The sequence below is a fragment of the Electrona antarctica genome (genome assembly GCF_951216825.1).
Source record: "Electrona antarctica genome assembly, chromosome: 4".
NCBI classification, from domain to species: Eukaryota; Metazoa; Chordata; class Actinopteri; order Myctophiformes; family Myctophidae; genus Electrona; species Electrona antarctica.
In genome coordinates this window covers 33,075,409-33,087,599 of record NC_136809.1, presented here as the reverse complement: position 1 = coordinate 33,087,599, position 12,191 = coordinate 33,075,409, and the positions used below count along the sequence as shown (strand labels likewise).

Here is a 12,191-nt window from a genome sequence, read left to right as displayed (position 1 = left end):
TGAACAAATGACATCATCAACTTGGAATGGGCATATGAACCATTTCTAAAATAAATTAAATATTTGTTTTGTTGTTGTTTTTTGTTATAGAGGGCAATAATAATGTAGTAAGGCATGCCTGGCTAATTAGCCAAAGATCCTTTTAATGTTGGTTAAACAGTTAACCATGGCCATCTCTAGTGATGAATAAATAAATATAATAAATTAATGTGAAATGACTCATTTGTGACTTTTGTGCCCGGACAAGCAAAGTGGTAAATGTACACACTGACCCTACCACCAAAAAAAATATCTACAATATGAATCCTGTTTTCTTTAAGAAGCACTTTTAGAATGCTGCATTTTCTTGTTGATTAACCAGTTTAATTTTCAATAATGCTCCTCAAACAACCGTTATCCACATTCACAAACTTTCAAGGCCCCTGGAGCCGAGGCTTAGGGTCCTTACACAGCGGGTCTTTGGAGTATAATTAATTCGCCCCAAAAATGCACAGTGATAAAATGACTGAGTAAAGGCATTGACCTGTATGAATGAGACTTATCTACATAGAGAATATGAATAGTTTTTATGCTGAAAAGCTCACAGGCGAATTGTATATCATGTGTTGTGTGTTAAGACTAGGGATGCAACATGCAAGATTCTTAGAAAGAAATAAAATATGTATATTTTATTTGTTTTATTATAGTTATGGAGGGCAAGTATAATGTTTTAAGGCATATTTGTCTTATTAGCCAAGGATCCTTTTAATATAGAATTTTCGTATTATTATTAATATTGGGGCGGCGGTGGCTCAGGGGTAGAGTGGCCGGATGGTAACCGCAAGGTTGCCAGTTCGAACCCGGGCTCTCCCAGAGTTAGTGTCGAAGTTTCCTTGAGGAAGACGCTGAACCCCCAATTGCTCCCGATGTGCTGGTTGGTGCCTTGCATGGTTTCCCCTGTCGGTGTGTGAATGTGTGTGTGTGAATGGGTGAATGAAATGCACAATTTATGTAAAGCACCTTGGATAAAGGCACTATATAAATGCACCATTTACATTTACTATAATTTTTTCAAAATATTTAAAAAACACGTCTTGTTTTTTTGATTCATCGAAAACACTAATCAAGGGAATAATTGCTAAGAACATTTCACGGCAGATGCAGCCCTAGTAAAGACCTCCCTCCTCCCCAGGCCAGTTAGCCAGTCACTCACCCCCAGCGACTGCTCCAGTGTGGCGTGACGATCCTCTTTCTCCACAGTGCGGCGGCAGTCGGGGCACACCCACAGGGGCAGCTGGAGGGCGCTGGGCATCTTGGCGGGCTGCGACGAGCCGTTCTGGCCGGGCAGCCCTCCGGTGTCTGCCTGAAGGATGCTGTCTTTGCGTTCACACCGGCACAGGAGGCAGCGGTCTCCGGCCGTGTATGGAGCCCGCTGGTTCAGGCCAAAGGTGAATGGAGTCTAGGGGAATGGAATAGATGCAGAGAGACCGAGAGGGAGAGAGAGACAGAATGTTTTGAGGTTGTGTATTTGTTACTTTTGATACTTTTGTGTGACACTTTAGAATGATCAAGTAAGGCGTTACTTCAAGAAAAGACACAAAAACTGAAATTTCTGCCTGACAGCAACGATATAATAATATTGATAAGAAATACTCCAAAACAAGTAGTCTCAAGTCAGAAAAAATATTCCACAAAATAATAAAATATATTTCCTTTTATGAAAGGCAACAAACTAAACTTTGACTAATCTGGTTTACAGTAGAATTTACATGACTGCAAAGACAACACTGAAGTGGAGAGGACTGAGAGGCAGACACCCACATTTCCAGCGCTTTCGATACACAGGACTGTACGGCAGAAGCATTCCGATATTGTGTGAGCCAACAAGTCAGTTTAGAGACTATAATAACATAAGATATCAAATAATAACATCCATGCATTATACATAATGCTAATCGCTTCACTGCAGCAAAATAACACCCATAAAACATCACACCATGCACGTGAACAAGGACAGGGAAAATGAAAGAGAAAATAAAGTAAAACGTTAAGATTAATGTGTGGTTAAGGCATATAGATTACCTGCAGAACACCGGAGAAGTCAGCATTGACGGGCCCTTCTGTAAACTGTGGCGTAACGTTACTGTTCATCTGAACCTGGGGGAGACACACGTAACTCCATGTAAGACCACAGCACAGACATTAGCATCAAAGGAACAGATCAATTATCGGTCTCAGGAATGTCAGCCGTTGTAACAACATGGTAGTGTATGTCATGATTTAGGAATAGAGACACATTATCCGCCACAGTGAACTTGCGTTTCATTCATTTTGGGGCTACTTATCCTATACTGAGCTGCAGGTCAAATTCCACATAGTTGCTTGTTAATGGTCCGAGTTCAGCAGTGTCATAGCAATGCAATGCAGGGTAGTCAAAGCTATATGGTCAGAATTTAGAAACTGGTGATTTATTGACAACGTTGGTCACCAAACAATTATGCTTCAATGTTATGATAGTGGTTCTCAAACGTTTTAATTTCACAGACCCTCACATTCATACACAATAGGCCACGGACCCCTGTTTGATTAGAGTTTGTCTGAGACCCCACGTCAACCCCTTTCTGAGATATAATTACAGAATTCCATAATTGTTTAAAGTCTCTCTATGCTGTACTGGGAAGTTATCAGTGGAGCATGTGAAACCTATGTTCAGAATAGTCATTCCTATAGACCAGAGATCAGAATGTTTGAATGATTGTGAATGAACAGGTATTTCCGGGTAGACAATATAGTAATAACGTAAATAAAGTGTCCAGGACATTAGCTGTTTACTTTGTCAACCTGTGATTTAGAACAAAATAAAATAAAAATAGTCAATAAACATAACAAAGTGTCCTGTTCTTGCATAAATTAATGAATGCTTCAATGCAACACCCTGGGAATGCTACTTTGACAAAGACTGATCTATGATGCAGTGTCTCACTGTCTTTATAGATATTAGCAAATATTAAAAAGGGGCTCAAATCAAATCAAAATTATATTTATTTTCTTTTGAATGGCAACTTTAAAGTCTGAAGATATGCCGTTGTACAAATGTTATAACACTTTAGTTGACAGAGAGGTTAATGCTGTCAATGACGAAAAACTGCCCCTGACCTTGCCGATAACGAGGCCATAAATTCAACGTTTGCAATAATCCAACTCTCTATGCCTCTATGCTTGTAACTTGCAACCAACTCTGATGGGTTGTTCCGGAGCACATATTGTCCATGCTGTACATTTCTTGGAAGTAAAACTGGGTGACCACTAGACGATTTGCTGACAAACTACATGTTTGTTATGCTTACATAGGACAAAAGAGACGGGGCAGGCCAGGCACACAACAATATTGAAGAGGTCACACAGCTCATAGCCACGATGCAAAATAGTACCATTTTCTTTCATTTTAAATATTTGTCAGATCTCAGACGTCTTCCTCAGAGCTTGCTACCCTTATATGATCATGCATGAGAATGCATGAGAAGAACCATGAGAACGGTTGGATGGCACTTACACCCGCCTTCTAATGAGAACGCAAAATCTGTCTTGGAAGAGCCACCCATCGACTAATCTAATATATGGCAACCTTCCCCGTGTTTCTTCACTAGTCCGATCCAGAAGAACACAGTTTACCGGGCCACTGCTACAGAGCTGACAATGAGGTTATATCTTCCCTTCTTCTCTGGAATCCTGTCTCAAAGCAGACCAGAGGTAGAAAACTGTCGGCAATGAAGGGCCGGAAAGTCTGGCGTGGCATTGTGAAATCCATGATCTCGACCGCGGTCGAAAAATGATGATGCATGAGAACTGCTGGGATTTCTCTGACTGATGACATTTGTACACTCTATTCTGAGGTGTACATTCACTAAAAAGAGCAGATATACAAGATTATGCTTGGCTACTTTCAGCAAAGACATCGTAAGAGATAGGTACCAGAAGAAAAGACTGTCATGAATAAACATCAGCACAGTTAGAATAGCCTAGCTGAAGATGTAGCATATGAAGACAAACATGACAGGGCTAAGTTTAGTCCTCAGACTCCTCACTAAAAGTACATTTTGTTGCTGTCGGGCAGAAACCTCGTTAATCCATATTTTAACTTTGTGGTCTGCTACTTTTGCTATTTTTGAATTTGAATTCTGAAAAGAGTTTGACACCAAACAGAGATTTGAACAGAACAAGTTGGTATCATTATGCTAATGAGGGAAAAAGCTAGTCTAAAAACTGATTTGAATTTGCTCACTTATCACTACCTACCTATAAAAGTACCCATCATCATCATCACTATTATGTAACAAACTGTATCATAATAATGTATTATTTTATGTTTTCATGTACAGTGTGATTGTTCCATCCGTTTTATTATTGCACACCTGCCCAGGAACTGCAGTTGAAAATTAGCTTTGAGCTCAATTTTGTACAATGCAACAAAACGGTTTAAATTTGAATTGTGTCACTGTCAAATAAACAGAATAAAGTCAAACTAAAACCATTGTTAGCATACATTGGTATACCTTCATTTTTCACGGAACATGGTATTAAAACAGGAGTGATGCCAGAGGACCCACCAGGGGTCCAAAATGGACCCCGTCTAACTCTGAGAAGTGTTTTCTACTAATTGATCTATTTGCCAACATACATTTGGTAAAACTCTCAAGTGTTAAATTAAAGCTGCTATAAGCAATAATGTCAACATTTTAATGACTTTTTTTTGGTAAGCTCCCAAAAAAAATTTGTCTCTGTGACACATTTAGTCTCTGTGACACATTTGAATGCAATCTGCATTCAAAGATGTTCCTAGAAGCTTTGTCATTGGTCGAAAAAAAAACCTGGTTGCAATGACTAACCAATCAGGAAGCAGACAGGCAAATCGACCAATGACAAAGCTTCTAGGAAAATCTTTGAATGCAGATTGTGGCCCCTAGATGTGTCACAGAGACTGGGTTTTGTGGCGCTAGAAACGCCCAAAAGTAAAATACAGTACATTTTATTTTTAATATCAATTAATAATATAAGGCGACAGCCGCGACACGTGATGTTGTAAATCAGCTAGAAGAAGAAAATTGGGCATAAGAAGATAATTGGGCATAATTGGTTTATGCATGATTGGTACAAAACTAAAAGTAAGTAGGCCTAGCAACAACTGGGAGCGTTCTACCCATTGCTGGCTGTCTGAATACAAAAAAATCATTAAAAAAGTCATTAAAATGTTGACATATTATTGCTTATAGCAGCTTTAATATATATATTTTATATAGCAGGGTCTGTGGCCTAGTGCATATTCAACTGGGGGTCCTTGCAAAGGGCCTTCTGGCTCTTTATCAGACTCTTAAGATGAACCTTGCTGTTGGATGTGCCATTGCATTACACTGGCTGCAGTACAGTGTTATTTCATAAATATATTCATGAAAGCAGTTCAAGAAACCACTAGGTCATCAGCAGCACTGTGCACGCCATTCCAGTCAACATCCTCCACCAAGTGATCAAAAATAGCAAATATTTTGTAGGTGCAATCTATATACAACTTTGGCTCTTGCTTTAGGAATTGTAGACGTCTTTGCAGCAACCATATTGTGGTCACTAAAACCTACAGAGGTTAAGAAATTGTATTTGAGCACCCGGTACATTAGCATCATAGAGTAATAAAAGGATAGAGACCGAACCGGAGCGTTAGCCCCGCTCCCCTGCTATTCATTTCAGTGGAAGTTGCTCAGTGGCGTTTTGAAGCACCCGGAAGACTGCCGGAAGTACAATTATAACTCAATGGCTCAAGCGAGCGCAAGTTTAGCCTAGCCTAGCCCCGGACCTCACATTTGAGGTCCGGGCTTACGCATGTGACGTCATGAACGTCCGTCCACCTCCATGAAAGTGCTGCAATTCCACATTTCGCCAGTCAGTGGCAGCTTCATCGTTGGATAGCCTTACTGGGGGCTTGATTAGCATACGTAGACAATATGACCAATAGTCCTACATAGAGGAAGTGTGCCTGCTTCAGTGATTTACCTTACTCACCGGTATATATCAAATATGACACTGTTCATATCAGAGAGAGACTCACTAAAAATATACAGTAACTGAGTGAGATAGTCAGCATCTGGGGAAGCCCACCAGTGGAGTAGAGATGCACCATAAACGAACCCCCCCCCCCCACACACACACACACACACACACACACACACACACACACACACACACACACACACACACACACACACACACACACACACACACACACACACACACACACACACACACACACACACACACACACACACACACACACACACACACACACACACACACACACACACACACACACACACACACACACACACACACACACACACACACACACACACACACGTGGTGTGTACCTCAGCTGCAGCGTAAGTAGGCTATATTTGATATCTTCAGTAAACATTACATTTAATATATAGCATTACATACATAAGACACAGATATGAAAGACAAAAGCATCAAAAGGTTGTCATAAAAATGTCCACTGCTGATGCTTGTTGACGCCAATTAATAACGTTATGTACCATCAAGGCAATAATATGTTGTAATTTGCATGATCAAATAGGCCTACAACTAATTATGTAAGGATTTTACAAGCGACGTTCTCTGCTATTATTATTCTTAGCTCTGTGCTGCTGTGTTGATAACAAAGCAAGGTTGAACTTGGTTGGTAAAGTTGAGATGACAACATCAGAGCAGCTCAGAGGAGCTCTGTCAGATACAGAACAGAGCCTCAGAGGAGCTCTGTCAGAGACAGAACAGAGCCTAACAGTACGTTTTAACAGCAGGCGAGCATCGGCCGACAGATCACCAAACGCCCGTCATCGCCCAAAAAGATGAATTATTTGTATATTTTCGGGCGATTGCCGGTTCGCTTGTTATCGCCGGTAGTCGCTGGGTCCCATAGACAAATAATGCACTTCCAGAAAATTCGTCTGACTGTCGCCCGCTGTTAAAACGTACTGTCAGAGGAGCTCTGTCAGAGACAGAACAGAGTCTCAGAGGAGCTCTGTCAGAGACAGAACAGAGTCTCAGAGGAGCTCTGTCAGAGACAGAACAGAGCCTCAGAGGAGCTCTGTCAGAGACAGAACAGAGCCTCAGAGGAGCTCTGTCAGAGACAGAACAGAGCCTCAGAGGAGCTCTGTCAGAGACAGAACAGAGCCTCAGAGGAGCTCTGTCAGAGACAGAACAGAGCCTCAGAGGAGCTCTGTCAGAGACAGAACAGAGCCTCAGAGGAGCTCTGTCAGAGACAGAAGAACAGAGACGCCTAGTGGGATTTATACTTAAATGCAGTATCGATGTGATCATGTCGTCGCTGTCAGGTGGAAACCAAAACTGTTACTTTTCAGAATTCAAATTCCAAAATAGCAGATAGTGACACGTTTTGAGCTTGAGGGTATGCTTTCATGCTACTTTTGTGTATTTCTTTGTAACTTTGTTTTTGAAGAGTGCTTTATAACATGTATGAAAATTATTATTAACTCAGCCACAACAAATGGAAGATGGGAAATGTTGATAATATTGCATCGTATCGTTATTTTGAGGCAAATATTGTGTATCATATTGTTAAATCATGAGTGTATCGTGACGACCCTAACTAACTCAATATGAATGTAATTAGCCAACACCAGCTTATTTAAGTCATGTATCTTGTTCCACATGCTACAGATGTGCAATTACCAAGCTCTTTTTGGGAGGTTGAAATGGCTCTGTGTCATTGTTTGGGATAAGAGCTGCCTTGCTCTTGAAGACAGACATAGTTCAGGAATGCTTTCTGGGTTTGATTATCAGCTTGGTCTAAAATACCTCAGCACTGCAGTCAGCCAGTTGTGCTAATGTTTGTAAACATTGGCGTAAAACAGACCAGGATTTTTGTATTTAAGATGAGGGTAAGAAACTTGCAAATTGGTTATTATGTTCCATCCAAAAATCTAACTCTAAGAACTTACACTGTGTGTGAATTGTTAAACCCCAATATGATTTATACAAATATACTAACAATCACGGATTGGGCTAATACATGACACAGCTTTGATGAGTTCCTGAGGTTTATTATAAACACTGGACCGTTCATAGTGGTTCATGGTGAACACGATCCAAACAAGCAAAGGCCTGAATTAACGTCAACTAACTAGTAGCCAACAAGCTAGCTTTGTGTATTTTTCCCCTGCCCTGTGCAAGCATTATCAGGCTGTAGGCCGGTTCTACAGAACCAGACGTTGATTCAGAACATCATAACAAGGTTAAATGGCCATTAAGGGACGCATATGATGTCGAAGGCGTTGGCTCGTTTAATTAAAAACACAAGTAAACGTCTGAACAATGTAAAGTTGTGTTGGGTTTCAGCTAGCTGCAGTCGCTAAAGACTGCAGTCATAACGTTTTAGGCCAGGGATAAACTCGACAGCCACGGGATTAGACAAAAGCCAGCGTGGTGTAACTGCATAGTAACTAGCAGGTTAATATACTAGTCATTAAAGTAGAATTAATCAACTACTACTGCTACATAAACCAGTATCTTGGTGGTTTAGCTAGCCGTCTCCCTGGCTGCTCTAGCCTCTATCCCACCTCAGCTGTTGGCATATCAACCAAGGATGTAATAGTGATGTCACAACTAAGCGTCATGTATCGGAAGACCCGTACGGTTGCTTACTAATAATAATTCATAATACTTATTACAGTAATAATAAGTGTTGTAAGTAACTTCGTTCAATTACCCCATTCGCTTGATAACATTCATAGTTATAGTCGGGCATTAGGCCTACACACACTACCGGGTGTGGTGTGACGTCACCGTCTCATCCTTGCCAATGTTTCCGTGTCGTATCCTCAGCCCAAGGCCCGCTTGGCTGCATCAGTGTGTGTGTGTGTGTTGTTATCATGCCGTTGTGTGCGGGGTGTTGCAAAGCCCCGCACACACACCACACACAGTAGTGGCACCGCAACCGGCCCCGCACACACCGGGCTCTTACCTCTCCGTTAAGGCCCATGAGGGATCCCACACTCCCGTTCCCCCCGGCGGTGACCGCCGGCGGCAGGAAGCTCACTGCGGAGGAGGAGGACGCACCGGGCGTTGCGGATCCCCCCACCAGCAGGGCCGAGGCGCCGACGCCGGCCTTGCCGGCGCCGGTGCTGCACACAGCGGACACACTGCCGCTGCTGCTGCCGCTGGTGCCACCGCCCCGCTTGTTCTTCCTGCGCTTAGCTCCTCGCTTAGCGTCGGTCGGACTCATCTTTTTGTTTTCTCCAACGAAAACAACGGAGACAACTCGCCGCCTGGTGTTGGCAGGGTCTCGGCTGGAATGTCTGGCCGGAATCCTCGCGCGTAGTCGGAGGATAGCGGTTTTATTAGACTCTAAACAACGACAGACAGTCGCTACTAAAGTGCAAGCCCGACTTGATAGATTCCAATATGGCCGGCTCTGACTGGACTCTTCGGGCTCGAGCGCTTGCGTTGCAGCGCAAGTGCGGCCCCCTCCCCTCCCGGGGATTGTGGGAAATGAAGTTTTGTGGCGCTAGAAACGCCCAAAAGTAAAATACAGTACATTTTATTTTTAATATCAATTAATAATATAAGGCGACAGCCGCGACACGTGATGTTGTAAATCAGCTAGAAGAAGAAAATTGGGCATAAGAAGATAATTGGGCATAATTGGTTTATGCATGATTGGTACAAAACTAAAAGTAAGTAGGCCTAGCAACAAATATAACAATATTATCCCTGCATGTAGGGGATAAGAAGTGTAACAATATTTAAAAATGGAAGTATGACTATAGTCTCAAGTAAAGTAAAAGTAGGCCTACCTCAAAATTGTAGTACAGTACTTGAGTATACTTATCTTATCTTATCTTTTTTGTAGAAACATTCAGGGTATGTTTCAGGTACTTATATGACAAATAATGTGCATTTTTGTCTGGGTCCTGCCTTAATACTATAGTCTAAGGCTCACGCACCTGTTCTCACGTGAGACACGTCTAACGCCACGCATCTTTGTTGTTCTTTTTCCGTGAATATTGTGTGTCAGAGTGAGCCACAGTGCCACACACACACACACACAAACCGTATTCATTTTGAATGAAGGCAGACAGCAATGTGTCCGGGGGGCATACGTTAGTCCGATGTATACCAATAGTAAACATAAATGGCCGGTTAAGACTCACCCGTGGCCGGTTAAGACTCACCTGTGGACGGTTAAGACTCACCTGTGGACGGTTAAGACTCACCCCCGTGGACGCAGCAATTTGGTGCCCTAGGCAGGATTTTTCGTGATGCCCCCTTGAAAAATGACCATGGGCCCCTTGTGTTCTAAAGCACTGTGTTTGACTATAGTCCATGGACTATAGTCTAGACTATAGTCTATAGTATAGAATATAGACTAGACTATAGACTAGACTATTATAGACTATAGTCTAGACTATAGACTATAGACTAGACTATTATAGACTATAGTCTAGACTAGTCTATAGTCTATAGACTAGACTAATATAGACTATAGTCTAGACTCTAGTCTATAGTCTATAGTCTAGACTATAGACTATAGTCTAGTCTATAGTCTAGTCTATAGTCTAGACTATAGTCTATAGTATATAGTCTATAGTCTAGACTTTAGACTATAGTCTAGACTATAGACGATGGTGAAAAAGGCGATAGTGGAAAAGGCGATGGTGAAAAAGGCGATGGTGAAAAAGGCGATAGTGGAAAAGGCGATAGTGGAAAAGGCGATAGTGGAAAAGGCGATGGTGAAAAAGGCTATGGTGAAAAAGGCGATAGTGGAAAAGGCGATGGTGAAAAGGGCCATTTCACCATCGCCTTTTCCACTATCGCCATGGAAAAGGCGATAGTGAAAAAGGCGATGGTGAAAAAGGCGATGGTGAAAAAGGCGATGGTGGAAAAGGCCATTTCACCATCGCCTTTTCCACTATCGCCATGGCAAGGCCATAGTGAAAAAGGCGATGGTGAAAAAGGCGATGGTGAAAAAGGCGATGGTGGAAAAGGCGATGGTGGAAAAGGCGATGGTGAAAAAGGCGATGGTGGAAAAGGCGATAGTGGAAAAGGCGATGGTGAAAAAGGCGATAGTGGAAAAGGCGATAGTGGAAAAGGCGATAGTGGAAAAGGCGATGGTGAAAAAGGCGATGGTGAAAAAGGCGATAGTGGAAAAGGCGATGGTGAAAAAGGCCATTTCACCATCGCCTTTTCCACTATCGCCATGGAAAAGGCGATATTGAAAAAGTCGATGGTGAAAAAGGCGATGGTGAAAAAGGTGATGGTGAAAAAGGCGATAGTGAAAAGGCGATAGTGAAAACCCATGGAAAAAACCCATGGAAAAAACCCATGGAAAAACCAATGGAAAAAACCATGGAAAAACCAATGGAAAAAAACCCATGGGAAAAACCCATGGAAAAAAACCCATGGGAAAAACCCATGGAAAAAACCCATGGAAAAACCCATGGGAAAAACCCATGGAAAAAAACCCATGGAAAGACCCATGGAAAAAAAACCATGGAAAAAACCCATGGAAAAACCCATAATGTCTAAATTTCATTTATGTCGCATGTGACATGTCAAACTAGGGGGCTTTCATGATTCTGAATCCATTCCGAGCATTAGTTTTGCACGAAAAACACTCACAAATGTGATAAGGTCAGCACCTTTGGGCAAGTGGCTATGGCCGAATTTAGCCCAAGGAGTGTTTTTCGTCCAAAACGAATGCTTGGAATGGTTTCAGAATCATGAAAACCCTAGTTTGGCCTAGTTTGGTGTGAATACGATACGATACGATACAACTTTATTGTCAGCTTTCACTGAAATTTGCTTTGCGTCCATGACGTCACCGTTCAAGATATGGACAGGACATACACAATACAATACACAAGGTACATTACAGGACACAAATCACAGAAGCAGACAGGAACAAGAACAATAGAACATATCCTCTTGGTTTACCAATTTTGGTTTAAAGGCAGAACAGACTGGTGTACAAAAGTTTTTCTTATATTTTGGGACTCTAAACCGCCTCATGGAGGGCAACAGTTGATATTCAACATTTAAAACATGTAAGGGGTCAGAGGAGATGCTCTTCGCCAGTCTAAGCATGCTATTGATCTGGGCTTCTTTAAAGGAACGTAACACAACCTCAACTGGCCTACCAACAATTT

General features: G+C 42.0%; 1 protein-coding gene across 3 annotated transcripts in view; it reads right to left on the bottom strand.

Moving 5' to 3' along the window:
- The window catches only part of fam193a (family with sequence similarity 193 member A), a 52,802-nt gene extending 43,335 nt beyond the window's left edge, over positions 1–9,467 (bottom strand). For all 3 annotated transcript variants that reach the window (XM_079498642.1, XM_079498643.1, XM_079498644.1), the window contains exons 1-3: positions 9,008–9,467; positions 2,062–2,136; positions 1,193–1,438 (exon numbers count right to left, since the gene is read on the bottom strand). In XM_079498642.1, the coding sequence (XP_079354768.1) occupies positions 1,193–1,438; positions 2,062–2,136; positions 9,008–9,268 (582 nt within the window). In that variant the 5' untranslated portion in view covers positions 9,269–9,467. The remainder of the gene's footprint in view (positions 1–1,192; positions 1,439–2,061; positions 2,137–9,007) is intronic.
- Between the last annotated feature and the right edge of the window lie 2,724 nt (positions 9,468–12,191).